Source organism: Nilaparvata lugens, chromosome 7 (assembly GCF_014356525.2).
Source record: "Nilaparvata lugens isolate BPH chromosome 7, ASM1435652v1, whole genome shotgun sequence".
Taxonomy (NCBI): Eukaryota; Metazoa; Arthropoda; class Insecta; order Hemiptera; family Delphacidae; genus Nilaparvata; species Nilaparvata lugens.
The window spans coordinates 30,105,378-30,122,943 of NC_052510.1; the positions used below are offsets into that span (position 1 = coordinate 30,105,378).

The 17,566-nt window shown below is 32.1% G+C and overlaps 1 protein-coding gene across 1 annotated transcript in view; it reads right to left on the reverse strand.

The window, feature by feature from the left end:
• Positions 1–17,566, reverse strand: part of LOC111045506 (serine/arginine repetitive matrix protein 2-like) — a 92,236-nt gene that overhangs the window by 24,558 nt on the left and 50,112 nt on the right. The window contains 6 exon segments of the mRNA XM_039432495.1: positions 2,227–2,382; positions 6,255–6,404; positions 7,611–7,763; positions 9,411–9,484; positions 10,159–10,222; positions 13,618–13,704. Of these exon segments, the coding sequence (XP_039288429.1) occupies positions 2,227–2,382; positions 6,255–6,404; positions 7,611–7,763; positions 9,411–9,484; positions 10,159–10,222; positions 13,618–13,704 (684 nt within the window).

The following is a 17,566-nucleotide window of genomic DNA, read 5'->3' on the forward strand; positions in this document are numbered from 1 at the left end:
AAACTCCAAATTAGTTGCATAGGAAGATTGCTAGTGAAAATATTTACTCTGCGTAAATATAAATCGCAGCTTCTTCTAGAAAGTTATCATACTAAGGGGCACACCAGTTTTTCTTCATTTCTATCAGAATTTCAATTTATTGTGAAAGTGAATTTACGGTCCACTCTAATTCCAACTATTATCATAATTCAATCATTATCAATCCATTACAAATTCATAACGATTTCTTATCAATTAAGATTCAATACAACATATTAATAAATTTATTACTAAATGGCTTCTATTATGATGTATGGCTTCTTAGTTCATAATTGACATTGAATATATTAATATTGTGAAATATTATTTCTCTATACTGTCAAAAACGTTTGATTCAAACTGTATGGATAAACATCTCAACAAATATTTTACACACTATAAAAATTTTATGAAAATACTGTATATATATTAATAAACTGTGAATATCAAATCAAATCTCATTCACAAAATCATTCATGAATTCTAAAAATAGAAAAAATCTCTGAAAGTTAGTATTTTTGAATTATTATAGAGTATAAAGTTACATCCGTTCTAATCAGACTTCAATGAAGTTTCAAGACAATATAACTCCTTTTGAAATTTTCATCCTGATTTGAAGTATTGGTAAACAACTTCAAGATTAGTTTTTCACTTTCACAATAGTACTTTCAACTAACCAAGCCCCATCTTCAGCTGGCAATACTGTTATACTGTTGAATTAAAGCCCGTTGAATATACTTCCTTAACAAAATGAGTATAGGCTATAAAATACTCCTTGCCTGCTGAAGATGGGACACAACACCCTGAAACGCGTACAGTCTCAATAGTAAATTAGAAGTACTATTGTAATAGTGAAAAAAGTTGACCATAACCATAAAATTTAACCATGGTAGTTGAGAATTTGAACGTAATAAAATACTGAACTTGTATTTTGTATGAACATTTTACTGACATCTACTCTGTTATTGTTGACAATCAATAGCTGTTAACGAATATGGATAATAATTGACAAGCAGTAAACGAATACCAGGGCGGATCCAGGGTAGGTGCCTGGGCAATAATATCATAACCGCAAAATGTTGCTTCTTTACTGCAAAATAATTCATTTTTACACTTGAGAATGCAATAAATACTCGCCTCAGTCCCAAACACGGTTAATTAGGCCTCAGGGACACCACAAACCTAGATCCGCCACTGGAAACACTATTATACGCTGAACACAGTTGGATTCACAAAATAGGCTCTACATTGAGAATACATTGAATTTCGCATAACAAGGAACCCTACTAAGAATTTAATCATCGCCAAAGAATTCAAATTTACAAAAGTCTCAAGTTATTATTAAATTGAATACATTGGTATAAAAAAATTTCTTCTCAATATCTAAAAGCATTAGTACATAAAACATTCTTGAAAGGAATAAAAATATAAAAAATTAGTTTTCAAACAAAAGGTAGACTTCAACTTCAAAACGTAAATGAGGATTTTATTATTGGAAATTTTGTATTTTCCACACAAAAAACTTATCAACTTCATTTTTTTTGGAATGGTTTTTGAAGAGAATTTCATCACTGTGAAAAGCAAAAAAAGATTATTTTAAATAATATTCTCCAATTTCGAAAAATATTTGAAATTTTCAACTGTAAATCAATACAAAATAAATTCTATGAGAACCTAAAAAAATACAAGTAACCCGTTGAAAAACTAAGATTGAATATCAACTTAAGAATTTATTGAACACTATTCATTTTTAAAAGCATTAATTTATTAAAAAACAAAAAATCCGAAACAAGAGACGGGAAGACAGATAATTTATAATAGGTTATTCTACCATAGAATACATAGTTAATTCTGTACACCATGTCAATGCAGCATTTCCAGAAATTAGTATATTTTGGAATATAAGATAAGACTATAGTTTCATGTTTGTCATTAGAGAAACTAAGAATTTGATGGCTAAATCCTAGAGGTGAAATTTAGGATCACAGGCAACGTGTTTGAAGAGCAGGAAGGATTCATCATTGGAGGCTAAAATACCTTATAATCTGTATTTAAATCAATTTCGGAAAACTTCAATTTAGATTCATGAGTCATTAGAATTGTGAAGTATCACATGGAAATTAGGATGACAAGCACAGTGATTGAGGAAGGATTGATAAAACCTTAAAGCCTGTATTGTGGATATATGTCAAATAAATTTCGGAGCACCTCATTTGGAATGATGAAGTAGTCGTTACAGTCGGGACAGTACCACTCCTCGATGGGCACGTGGTCGAGGGGTGGGGTCATGCACTCCAGGTGATAGCCGCGATTGCAGCCGTCGCACAGCATCAGCCTATCTTCTCTGTCGCTCTCCCCGCAGATCTGCCCCAAACAAACATCATCCAGTTATTAATGCCTTATAACAGTGATAAATAATAATTGGCATAAAAGTGATAAATAACATTAAATGGAAGACATTATATAGAAAACATCATTTCGAACAATATGTGAGCTCACTTACCCCAAGTATTTGCACCCCCACTCAAAATGCATTACTATTACACCTGCTCTAGTACATGGGTTTCCCATAGTTGAGTGAGTTAATCTCCAAAAAGATTAAATTTCCTTTACATTTGTGGTCAATTTTGTATATTGTATTTTTAAATATTATGTACATTTTATTAATCAGATTGCTTGCTTGCATTTTAATTATAATAACATTTAATTATTTAAATCCTATACTGGAGGAAAGGGATATTCAATGGCAAAATGTTTAATCAGTGTGCGAGTGTTTACAAGCCTGCTCACTGAATAAGACAGGAATAGTACAGATCATCTTGACAAATGAGACATGAACAAGATATTGAATAACAATATATTACATGTTTATATTTTTAATAAATTGAAAATAATATTATTTTCCAATTAAAATACAGATAAGATTGCAACGCCATTATAAGTGGAACCAGTAATTCGAATACGGTAATCGGTCGCGGTAATAATAGAGATAACTTGAAAATTATTTTACAATAAATCAATTATTGAATCAATGTTTCATGTTCAAGATGACTAATAGTTATTGTTCATTAATTGTTTTATACAGCAAATCAAATTCAAAATAATTACTATCATGAGGAAGAAGTCATGCAGAATACGTTTGCAGTATTAGTGAACAGACATCTGTTCAACTCCTTTTCCAATAAATTATTTAAGAAAGTATCAATTGCAGTTGAGAATGGTCATTTGTATTTGAGAAAATGTTAGGAGTAATGAGAAAATGACAAAAGTCAATTCCATTTGAGAAGTTATGACTTGTAATTGAGAATAGTGAATTTTATTTGATAAAGAATTATTTCAATTTTTGATAATGAGATTTGTAATTACTGAAAAATGACAGTAACGAAGCTGAACTTGTTCATCAAATACAGAATCGCTTTCTGCTAGAATGAAGAATCTAAAATGAATGAGGCTAGAGCAAGTGACGCCAGTGAATAGTATTCTCATTTTAAATTTATAACTTTTACATTTGCATTTTACTGTTTCTCAATAATAATTATTTAAACTCGCTATCATCATTTACATGTAATTACTTCCGAGATAAAACCGACTAGGCTTATTTACATCTGATGTTTTCTCAAACTGACTATTCTCAGATATAATATTGGTATCTACTCAAATTAAATAGATACTTTCGCAAAAAGAATTGGATGAGGAAAAATCGATGAAATTATTGCAAAATATATTTTTTTAACAATTATTTAAAAATATTCATAAATATTGAAAATACAATAAAATTATTGATATAAATCAACTATGTTTGAGAACAATATTATTCTATAGCAAGGAATACACTGTCAGCATAACTAATTAATAACAACAAGGTTTTCCTTTCAACCAGTTCAGTTGAGGCAGTGGCTCAGGGCTCAGGCAGTGGCAGTTCAAAGTGAATCTCACTATAGAAAGAGCATTTGCAACAATGGATCGTAGTATGACTCTCAATCTAATCGCAACCAATTCAGCAATTAAATCTATTTTCAGCAGATCTTCAGGCAGATCAAAAAAATAATAATATTTAGGTCAAAGCTTATCGGAGAATTAATTTGGTTCGTGAATGGGAAACACTACATACCTAGAGCATAATTATCATCTAACAATTTGCAACCCTTATTACCCTAATAAGATACTCTTACTTCATTGAGTATTATTATTCGTCGATCATCTCTATGAAATTTTTAATTACATAACACAACACAATCATGTAGAGTTATTAGACCACTATTAGAATCTCACCACGGCGTATGTGAGTTTTCACAATCTATCAACACCTAAAATAAGAATTAGATCTAATTCATAATATATTTTTTCATGTCTACTAATACACCATTTGTATGTTATTTTGTATGTTTTTAATAGTAGTGGGGAGGCGATGTTGTGAATGATATGATTTGTTTGTGTAATATTTAAATAACGAGGAAATTACAATGTTGTTTCATCGTTGTTCATCTGAACTAGTCGCTTTGTTCTAAAAGATTAATGACAAAGCAGCTAAAATCAGTTTCTCGGTATTTTGATAATAACGGGTGACCCAGAATAACGGCAACTTTTAAAAACGCCATAAAACAAAAGAGGGAAGAGCAAAAATGATTTTATTTTAACTAATGTGAAGTTCAAGGCTTGCCATTTAATAACTATTAACCCTAAAGAGACACCACTGGGGTGTTTTACACCCCAGGGATTTTTTTCTTTTCTGTAGTTGACAATATCGAACAGATGGGAATTTATGCCCAGTCTAAATTAGGTTTGTAGTATTGTCAACTACTCTCCACCACTTCCAGTCAGTAATAGCATTCTACTAGGTCACCAGCTCATCTTGTCTAACACCCCAGAGTGTCTTTTACGTAGGACTTTTATCAAACACTTTTATTACAAAGTGTTACTTGTATTGACACTACGAATGTGGTATGGGATGATGAATCAGATTGGAATAAAAGCTATGATGCTCTACAACTTGAGATTCAAAACAATAAAATTAAGAAATGTGGGTTTTTGATGAAGTTGTCATTGGCAATGATCAAGCCATTCGTTCAAACCGGATTAGGAGCTCCAACACTTAGGCGGAACATACGTACTTCTAAAATTAGTATAAATATTTATAAGCAGTGCTTTACTTTTGATTTCTGTATGCACTTGGAACAAAAATGATTAACAAATGATAAAGTATGGTTTAAGTATTAGTTTTTTCATATTTTTCAAAGAAAAATGCAAAATTAAATTGGGGTGTGCAACACCCCATTGTGTCTACTGTGTTAGCATAAAGTAAGTGTGTCTCTGAAGGGTTAATAACATCTATCAATTTTAGACAATTACTTCATTTAAATGGCTTCCTCCTGAACGAATACATTGTTCAAATCTGTGTTGACGATTCCTCATTGATCGCTGCAATATCTCATCTGGGATATCGCGGATTTCATTTTGAAGTTTTAATTTATTTATTATTATTATTAAAAACACACATACCAAGACAAAACAAAATTACAAAGAATTTGAAACAAATAAAACACAATAAAATGTTACAAATATAAAAAATATTAATTCAATATTATTGATCAAATTGTAAGCGAAATCCACACTGCACGGCAGTTAATGGCAACTGTGCGAGTGAGGTAACCGTGTAATCACGTTTAGGTTGCGTTTCCTGGTCCCATGGCGGATCTGTCCACCTGCGATTTTCTGTTTGTGGAGCTATCTCAAAATCAAGTTTTCACAACTTGACCAATAACTGTGGTTGAATCATAACAGACAATTAAATTAACAATATCCCAGCTGAAATGTTACTGCAATCGCTCAGAAATCTCAACACAGATTTCAATAGTGTATTCATGCAGGAGGAAGCCATCTTAATGAAGTAATTATCAAAAAGTGATAAATTTGATTAATAATTTTCAATGGCAAGTCTTAAACTTTACATTAGTTTAAATAAAATCATTTTTGCCCTTCCCACTTTTGTTTTATGACTTTTTTAAAAGTTCCCGTTATTCTGGGTGACCCGGTATTATTGATAAGTTTATAAGTACATAATTTTTTAAATAATAATGATAAGTGGTACTGTCAAGTATTTTTATTCATTAGTACGAACATGGTTACGATAATATATGCTCTCAAAATTATTCAACAAATTACTATCCTTTTCCATAAGTATTAATCACTTTTTATGGCATGTTGAAATAATGAAATAATTACAATAAATACTTTACCTCGCAGGCTGTTGGATCATCCACAACGTCCACCACCTCTACAACTTCTACATTTTCAACTCTGATGGATCTAAGTATTTCATCACTACCAGATTTCCTAACCAGAATCATAGAGAAGTGTTGCCTATCAACTGGACACGTATTTACATTCTGGAAAAAACATAATTTATAAATTTAGAATATTTTCCCAATAAGTTGAATGAAATCAGATTCTCACTATGAGAATGTCATATTTCTAAGATTTTCGTTACGTTTCAAAGTTATAAAAAATATTCCACTTTCTTTACATCTGTGGAGGGGGGGGGAGTATTATTACAGGAAAATTATTTGAAGTTAATAATATGCGAAATTGTATTATATACGAAACTGGTATTTGATTCCCTCATCATTCAAGGTCTATTTATTATAGCTTCAAAGATAAAGTAAGAACTATACTGGGCTGGTTTGTAAAATTAATAAAAAATGAATCATCACCGAACTAATCCTTCAAAACTCCAATTAATAATGAACTACGGTTATTTTCAAGTGATACAAAACAGGAGTATAATTGTGATAAAACACATAAACATTGTATTCCTTGAAATTTTACATCGGATAGTATATTTTACTGAAATACAGCAATAATACTTTGCTTCGTTACTAATAATAAATAGAAGGATATTCCAACATTGAGAAATACATCAGGAAAAGACGTCTAAAATTTTATGGCCACATAATGAGACTTCTCGACCACAGTCTTACCAAAATAATTGTGAATTATGTATCATCACTAGGTAAGGGAGAATTCATAAAGAATGTTAAGAATACTTATTTCTGGCTAAAATTAACAAAGATGATGATACTGGTAACAAACATAGCCTAGGAATAAAAATTCAAAAATGAGAAGTGGAAACAGAGACCGAAACGAACGTGGGAAACGAATCAGTGGGAACAAAGATAGGGAAGAGAGGGAAGCTGTGTTCTCACTGAAAATGACGAGCTGGTGGCGAAATAAAAAGAAGTCACAAAAATAAAAGTATTTTGCATAGTATCTTCACTTTCAACATGAAACAAAAACAAACGAGTAAAATATTCATGTAAGAGTAATTTTGATTCCTAGTTGTTTTAATTTTCAATTAATGAATAGATAATATCTACATATTATATGGTTCGATGGCAAGAACACCTCTGTGTACTTGATAGAAAATATGTATACTCTTCCAACATGAATTTTTAAACAAGTCTCTTTTTCAACAAGGGTTGGTTTAAATTCAATTTAGGCCTTTCAAAATTCCAACTTACAAATAAATTCCGCAGATGATTTAAATTGACAATTGATGTTGTATTTCTAGAATAGGAATTGAGAAAAGTTAATACCTTAGCCCATTGTTGAAGACATGTTAAACAGAAACTATGATCACACGATTCGGGCGTGCCAATCTCCTGAGTGGTCAACTTCCTCAAACAGATCGGACATGGTTCTGCCGAAGGATCATCACTATCAGAACTCGATGCTAGCGCAGGTAGTACCTATCAAAAGAGTACAACAAATGCTTTAAAGTGTTGTGAAAGGAAAATGAAAATGGAATGTGAAGAAAACAGATTATATTTATTTATATATCTCATCATAACCGATATAACATTTATAATATGTTTTTAAAATACACATTAAAACATTAATTTTATGGATTTTATTGGCAGAGGACTTTTTGGATGTTCTGGCTCGCGGTAATACCCAATGTCACTTCCATAGCCTAGTTGAGCAAACCACTTATAGGTTATACTGGATTGAAGTTAACCACTTGAAATTTTCACTTCCACTTTCACCTCCTAATTGGGAGATGGAAGTTTAATCATTTAATAACATGACAAAATAATAACAGTATAAAGTAAGTACAAACCATTCTTAAAAATAAATACACAAAACAATTAAAACATTCTAGAATCAACATATAATATAACGAAAGTTGCAAGATGATGATTCACGAGAAAAGGGTTGGCTAGTAAAGAAAACGCTATGGTTGTCTAAACTAAAACTAACTGTTCGCTGTCGGTTCAGTCCAGACTGCAACAGAAAGAAAGCGAATGCGTACTACTTTATTCACTCCCTAACGCCGCTGTACAGGTACAAGACACACACCAAGGCCCTGGCCGATATAAGATGAAATTTAATTGGGTCTCCCAACAATGATACATGGGATACGATGATTTGAATAATTTGATCATACAGTATTTTGATAAAATATCAAGTGATTTTTCTTCGCATCTTGTACGATGATGGCTGTTGTACAATGCAAAAGAATCTCAGTTGGCGGCCTGTATTTTACACTAAAAATGTCAGATTTACGCTAGTGTAGTGAGTGGACTCTTAAGAAGAACGCCAGTCATTGTTCGCCTAATCTGCGCCCTCTACACCATTCCAAGCATGTTTTCCTAACTTAACTATATCAATCACTATTAGCATATCAATTTATATAACATATAAAGTTTATATCAAGTTTAAATAAGATTATAAAAAGACATTACCCACAACTGACAACTTGCATGACAACACACTAATTACCCAAGTGCCGGTTGCACAAAAGCCGGTTAAATTTTAACCGTGATTATTTTCACGAGAACCAATCAGAGAAGCCGTATTTTCTAAAAGCCCTTCTCTGATTGGTTCTCGTGAAATTAATCACGGTTAAAATTTAACCGGCTTTTGTGCAACCGGGCCTGAATATTGCATGATACACAGTCGTCATACATTGTTGTGTCATCACAGCTGAACGCTTGCTTAGAGTAAATTTTTTTGAGGTTAGGTATCTCCGATGTTTTTGATTATTTTTTCGCTACTCTACTTGAGGTTAAATTATTTTAGTCATTAAAATTTGTAAATTTCTAGTGATTTATTTATACTTATTGGTTGTTTATTTTATGCTAGAAGCATCTCGTTGATGATGAACATGTGTATGTGCATGATAAACATGATAATATGTTCATGTTCATCATGCATTACTTCACGCTTTGATTTCTTGTTAATAAACTACCTGAATGTTTGATTGAACGAATGGCATCTCATAGTTGTTAATATAAAGTTCATATAATTGGTGTTACTATAATGTTGCAGTGGCAGTGAAAACTGAATACAGTAAAGCTAGCAAGTTGAGCAGGATGTTTTATGTAAGAACATACCGGTTTCGTCTTCTTAGTTGCTTTAATCTCCTCTTCAGATTCAACATCTTCCCAGTCGTTTTCATCTCCTTCAACTAGAATTAAAAAAAAATCAAACTAATGCCAATGCTTATGTAAAAATGATAAATACTAAACATTTATTGTATTATGTCAATAGAACTCATCTATAAAATATTAAAAATATCCATGTATATAATTATATATTAAAAATATCCATGTCATGAAGTTGATTGGTAGTTCGTAGATTACTTGAAACTAAAATTTACAATGAATAGTAGAACACATCTCTATAGCAATTAATTGAAGATCAGAAGACATTCAAGTATTGTTAATAATAATAAATATACGTGTGTGACACTGTAAATAAAGATTAATTTTTTGGCATAAGCCTTGTTGTGCCTTCTCACATGGGTGCGATAATTGTACAACAAATAAAAAAAAATATTGTGTTTTTATATTATATTTTATATTATTTTTATGAAAAAATTAACTGATTTTGTCTTGTGTAAATGAATGAAATAGATAGATCGTTTTATCTTTACTGATTCACTCATTTGAATATTTGTCAAGAAATAATAGCATCAAATGTTCAAATCGAGTGAAAATGTTCAAGGCAGCCACGAATGAATTGAGATCATTACACTGCAAAAATCGATTGTTCAAATTCATTTTGTTCAAGTCTTGATGACTAAAGACAATTTCTTTAAATTACTAGGATCAATTTTTCAGTAATTTAGATGATACTCACCAACGACTTGTTCATCCTCCGAGCTGGAGTCTGACGTCGTTTCGCTAACAGCAGAGATCGTTCTCTAAAAATAACAGAGACAAAAGTTATCTTCAAGCGCCTGATATCAATTCATTAACTAAAACATAATTATGCTTATATAAATTTATTTATTTAATGAACCTTTTCATTTATTCATATAAAAGCCCATTTATTTAACAACAACACTGACAAAACAGCTTATAAAATGATTGAAAACGGAAAAACAGGTTTATAGCCCTTACTATTCCATTCCCGAATTTTGATTGCATATTATTTATTTTTTTACAATAGAGTATGCATTTATTGTGGATATTTTTTGTTTCTAATGATTGTAGAATCCACTCTAGTATAATAAATTTGAATAGAACAATTTTATGATGCACTTTTGTAACTTTAAATTGGAGTTATTCAATCCATTTGACAGTTATATTCCATAATAGTCCAGTAACTATATACATAGCTCCTTGTAAATTATATAGTAGTTCTTATTTTTTAATATATTGTTTGGATACATAAGAAAAGTCCAGAACCATTTTTTTCATGCAAAATCTCTTTGTGCTAGATACAGCCCCAAAAACTATGTATAAGTCAAATTCGTGAGAGAAATGGGAAATTTATTGTTGAATGTACTTCAATCCATATATATCCAAACACAAAATAATGACCAATTTCTATATTCAAAGCTGCGTATCTTGTGAAATACTTCAGATAAAAATTTAAAATCTAGTGAAGGATGTGAAGAATTTTCTCCTCTTCTCACTTCACTTTCGATTTAAATACCATTTAAAAGTTACAACCTATAAAAATTGCTATTTTAGTTTTTCCATTCTTTCCTCGATTTTACTGTTAATCAAGAGTCTCTAAAACGTGTCTGATACATCATAGAATCTCATGGTTGATTCCAAATTGTAGAGAATTTCATGCTCTAAGAGCTCCGTTGCCTTAAATTCATGTTGAGCCACTGTTTCCTAACATAGAACTGCCGAGATTGCGAACATGAGCAAAGTATCTTCAATATTGCCGGCCAGATAGCCGACGTTGACTAAGGCGATGCATCCTTCAGTCTGCTAGTGCTACCTGGTCGCGGGTTCGAGTCCCGCCGAATCCTATCAAATAGGCATGGACGTTTGATCATCTCATAATTCACCCTCGCACTTCCCATTACCCACGCACAAGTAAAAATCTCATGTAGGCATCACCCGCATTAAAAGATCTTGTTTTTTTATCGGTCTGATCGTACTTCACGAAAATATTTTTTAATAAATCGCTTACAACAAATAAAAGAGAAGATTTTATTCTACAATTCGGAATCAAGTAATTTTTATAAAAACGGGTTATCGATATACTTTGAAAATAGAAATTGACCATTATATTGTGTATGAAAATATGAAGTTTAAGTACACTCAGAAATAAATTTCCCATTTTTCCATCGAATTTGACTTATGATACATGATTTTGAACCGCCTTGACGAGCCGAAAAGAGGTAGCTGTGGTAGGAGGAGATCCTTATACGCGCCTCTCCACCAAATTGAGTGCATCTAACGGGCGATTCTCATAGAACATGATCTCATCAACTTATATCATTGTGTGAAATCTCTAAGTGAGGACAATGAAGTTGGTAATGATGGTTGAAGCTAAAAATTGAGTGTTTTTCAAAATACAAGGAGTATTATTAGCAAGAGTACCAGGGAAAATAAATTGTTATTGATAGTTGTATTGAAACTTATCTATGAAGTTGAAATAATGGATTGATAATAGTTAAATAATAAAATAGAGCAATATTCCTCAATTAAATATTAATTTATCAATCTTGAATTTTGGTGAGCCTTCTGACGGAAACATTTGATTCAAGATGGGAGGTTTTGCGTGAACTGCTGACGTCGACCGCACGACTCGGTCGCAATGTCAAACTTCACACACTCAGACCAAAATAACGTTATCTGCCATTATATTAATTATAAATTATTTCAATTAAATAAAAAAGTATCACAAAAGCATCACAAATTTTTATATTAGATTTCATATTCTTAATTTTGTTTTTTGTTATATATTACTGTATAATATAATGTTCATATTATGTAGTTATTGATAATGGATATGAATAATGGATTAATATGGAAATTATCAAAGCTCTTTCTATTGAAAAAAGAAGAGCATGATGAACTATAACATTCCATTTTATAGATTGTCTGAACAAAAAGCTTCAATTGTGACTTGTTGAAAAAGTAATTCAAATTATGCTATAAATTTCTTCGTACTCATAGATTTTCTCCACGATTTCTATTTTCTCAATACATTCCATGCAACTATCAATCTTGACCATTCTGATTGTATTATATTATGTTATTACTTTGAAGAATTTTATTTGGGTTTCCCAGTCTTGTTTACTATAGCCTGCTATCTTCTACAATATATTTGAGGTCGATATTCCCTGCGGATGATGGACAACTGCTTCTGAAGGAATACTGCCGCAATCGAATGCGTACTATGTTCGGTCCGCAGTGATACTTTGGATAAACGAAAACGCTTTAACGATTTAACACAGAAGCAGTCGGCCATTTAGTTCGAGCACGACCCGATCGTGGTCGGCAACGCAAAAAACAAAACCCAACGTCCTAAAGCGGGCCAGTTTGTTTCAACTACTTTGGATCTTTCACCACTGACGCTTCGGCTGGTTAGTCAAACATCGCACTCACGTTGCAGATCGAACCTGACTCAGACTAGGCGACAAGGCGGCGACTGACCTTCCGCGGTCGGCCAAGTCAGTTCAACAGTTCACAACACTTACGACAGTATTAGTCCCGCCCACAACCCCACACCCGTTCCTACGTCCAATTAAACGACAAATATCGGATAGTGAATGGCCCGCTTTAACCAGACAAATAATAATGCCAAACATTTTGATCAGCAAATTGATAATTTTCTAAGCTTTGAATTTTCATATGTTTGGGAAAATATTTTATTTAATGATTGAAGATTATTCATTTATTCGAGAATAATTTATTATAGAATTGAATATATTAATAGATCAATGATTATTTTATTATTACAGTAATAAAATATTACATTGTTACAATAATATATAATTAATAGGCTAATAATAAATTATTATTATTACAAAACAGTATGAAACACTTCAATTTCTATTCTAAATTTAAAATGATGATAAAAAATAGTGATTTGATGTTTTTATGCTGTGCTCAGTTTTCATTATACATTAAACTTGATACGTTCAAAATAGGCCTAGCTTTTTCAAAGTATAATGGCAAAATGTTTAGTTTGAAACTTTCAACCTATTATAGCCTATAGAAGAATTGTCACACTATATTCTATATTCCCCAAACATTGGGAATACTTCGATAAGAAAGGTGAAAAAACTCCCTACCATTCATGAATAGATTCCATGAATTAAAAATTATGAATAAAAGAAGTACTCACACTAACAGCTCTACGTGGTCGGGGGATAGGTGAGTCTGATGATGAAGATGATGATGATGATGTGGTTGGTATCCTATTGGTCCTTGTCTGTAAAAAAAACGAATTGAAAATTTGATAACAACAAATACAAACACAATTAAAAATGAAGAATAAATTTCTGAATTCAATTCAATGCTGTTTTCTCCATCTTATTGACTACATCATCGGAGTTTTTTATAAGGTTTTGCACACACCTATCACGCAGGAAATCACGCAGGAGAAAGCGTGATTTCCGCTTGAAACAGTACTTTTCTCTCTTTTTCCAATGATGCTCCAGCCGTGGAAAATGAACTTACAGCCCTTAACTAGATGTCATTTTGAAGCTTTGGGAAGATTCTACAACACTGTCTCAGTAATATTAGGTTATGTCCACTGTAAATACATACAGAGTGGAAAGTGAAATTATCATTGAGTGGGAAGTGAGTTATATTAATCATTGAGAGATGAGAGAGTACTTAAAATAAATGATTTTATTTTCTCGAAATTTATATTTTGGGTAGTTTGAAACACTTCGGTGGTGGAATCGAACCGATATCTCTCACTACAACTGAAAAGCGATCAATATAGAAAATTCTGTCAGTTATACCCGCCATCTTAAATTTTTCAATTATGAAAATTATTTTCGTTGCTTCATCATGAATATTGTTATTTGGCTTGTTGTAACGAAGAGAATGAGACCATTTGCAAGTCTTTATCATGAGTAGTCGTGGAAAATCGATTTTATAGTTCATTTTTAATGATAGTTACTTGGCTCAGCGACAGCAACGACATCATTAAAAAATCATAACTCCATAACAAACTATTAAAGAGCTAGAAATAATCACTGGCTGAAAAATTTTTAAGAAATTTTGTAGTATATCGTAACTTTTACCGAAAAAAAACGTCACTGGAAAAAGATACTATATAAAAAATAATCACTTTGAATTTTTTTTCAAGTTAGAAGGAACAACTGATTGAGTATCTCCATCAATAAAAGAAACCTATGAACATGAATGTTAATTAATGAATCCAATCGTTGGAACCTAACTTATCTAAATGAATTGAAGAAAGCAGAACAAGCATAGTTGAATGATCCTGTCACCACAGTTTTCAACCAACTATAATCGAATTAATGAAATTTTTGTTTCCACCAGTATCAGAGATACTGGTATTGGAACAGTCAATCCTTCCTCGACTGTTCCAATACCAGTACAAGAATACACGAATATAAAAATCAACATTCTTCAGGCAAATGAAAATGCTACAATCAAATAATATTTTAGTACTTCTAGTAGCTTATGTCAAATAATTTGAAATTTTTGATATTATATGATTAATAGGTATGTAGGTATGGTTCACTGAAAGTCAAAACCAGTCAAACGTTGCACTTGGAAAAGAGGCCAATTTCCTCGTAATCCGGAATATTGTCGACAAGTTACTGTCAACAAAATTCCAGATTATCATAAACTCCCGATCATTGTATAGGGCCCGCCACGAGAAACCAATGTTTTTCAAATGGACAACACTCCTCTATTTTGAAGTTGAAAAATAATTAATTGGCAGAAATAAGTTTGCTAAAACATGGAATTTGACTAACATATGTAGGCCTACGAAAAATAATCTCATCAAGAAGGTGTCCATTTTCACACCTTACAAATGTGAAGACGCTCTCTGAAGTTTGCTTCACTCTCTTCAATAGTTGAAGATTGATCTGAGCGACGTTCAGCTCTATAGCTTGTCGCAGTTCGCCCAACGTACGAGGCTTGTTTTTATACACACGAGACTTTAGAAATCCCCACAACAAAAAATCACACATCGAATGGTCTTGGGCCAATGCAGATCGAATCTAGAGATGAGGCGATTACGGAATATAGCCTGTCTTACACGTTCCATGTTCTCCGGAGTTCGAACTGTGTGATGTGGTCCTGGTGCCTTTTTATTGAACTACCTCCACTAGGGCATTATCCCTATGGTATTTCGGCTCGGAATGCCGAGGAACGTTGAACATTTAGACGAAAGAGGCGTTGAACTCCCTAACTGATTCACCACTCCGCACAAAACTGTCATACTCGAGAGCGCGATGCTCTTCTACTACGTTCCACAGGGGCATGATAGCAACTGAACAATAATTAACAAACATAAATGGCAAGGTCAGACAAGTAACGAGCTGGCATCGACTTCCCTCACCAACTCCAACCGAATGCGTAATATCAACTTAAAAAAAACGTCAGTTTCCCGTGGCGGGCCCTGTATAATATCATTATTTGTGCATTGTACCTGTATTATAAATAAAATTTGAATATCTCGTGAATAGATGAAAGTTAACAATCAAATGATGGAATGAATTTAATGTAAAATTTTCCGATAAATCTAATGCCAGTGGAGGATTGGTGCGAGAGCTCAAAACGAGGAAACCGTTCGAATTAGTTCTTGTTCAAGTAGTGTTCAGTGAAAGAGTAGATCAGTGAAATCTAGCTTTTAGTGCAGTCGATTAGTGTTGATATTAATCGGTGTACTTAGTAATCAGTAAGAGATTCTGGGAATAAACTTACTGGTTCATAAATGTATGTTAGAATAGAAGAAAATATCTCATCAGTATTCAAACTTAGGTATATATAACATTGACAACAAATTATTTTATTGCACCCAATTCAACACAATGAATCAAGGTCAATTCACACAAATTGGTTACACATTGAAAGTTTTAGAAACTCTTCATGTCATGTTTTTGATGTTATATTGGGGTAGTATAGCATTATTCTGGATCAAACATACTGTTGACAAAAACTGAACTTCAAAGCTTTATCCCGATCGGTCAAGTAATTCTTGAATCCATTGGGAACATTATATTATTTTACTTCTAAATTTATCATATACATATAGGCACAGATAATTTACAAATTTACAAAGATCAAGAGAGAACAAAGTCCAAAACTCACTCTTTCCCAAATTTAATAAATATCAGAACTTTCAATTTTTTTATTAATTTTTTAATTAGTTAGCTTAATATAGTGAGGTCCACATTATAATGACAGTACTTGATTGGAAATGGTGTTACTATCCTTTTCTATCATTCGACGAAGCACATAGCGCTAACCCCTTCTAGCTTTGCAATGTTGTCAGTTTGCCAGAAATATATTATTTTTACTTTTGACAGTGACTGTACAGATGTAAACAAACAATTCGCAGATGCCATGTTTTATTTTGATTCTAACAGAATACTTAATACTAGGTAGACATCAATTTGCAAAATTGATTTTAAAAATTCCCTTTAAACTTTTTTTAGATATTACCGTATGAGAAACACGAATCATACCTGAAATTACATTTCATAAGTTGATAACTTTGACAATCCTAGACTACTTAGTCCGTCCTCACAAACAGGCTTTATAGTCCGGGCGCAATGTCATCCCGTGGTCATTTTTGGGTTACAGCCGTGGAAGATGTCTCAATTTCTTCGTTAGGTCTAGCATAATAAGAATCGTGATGATGATAAGTCGAAATCACAGGCAAACACCTCGGAAACTGGATGGCCGCCAAAATGTTTTGATGTATCGCTTGTATTTCAATAACCGTTCAAGATATACAACCGTTTTTTGAACAAGAATATTTTAAAAATCTTCCTCTACAAATAGTCCGGGCGCAATGTCATTCGGAAACAAGATGGCCGCCAAAATGTAAAGTTTTGCTGTATCGCTTGTATTTCAAAAACCGTTCAAGATATTCAACCGTCTTTTAAACGAAAATATTTTGAAAATCTTCCTCAACAATTTTTGTTTTATAAAATTTACCTCTTAAACGCATATTTTTTTAGTTATAACCTTCAAAAGCACAAAAAACTTTTTCTATTTTTTTCAAATTTCATTCCATTATAAAAATTTTTTGTGCAAGAGGTACAGAGAAATTTTAAATCTATGAAATTTAGAGCGTT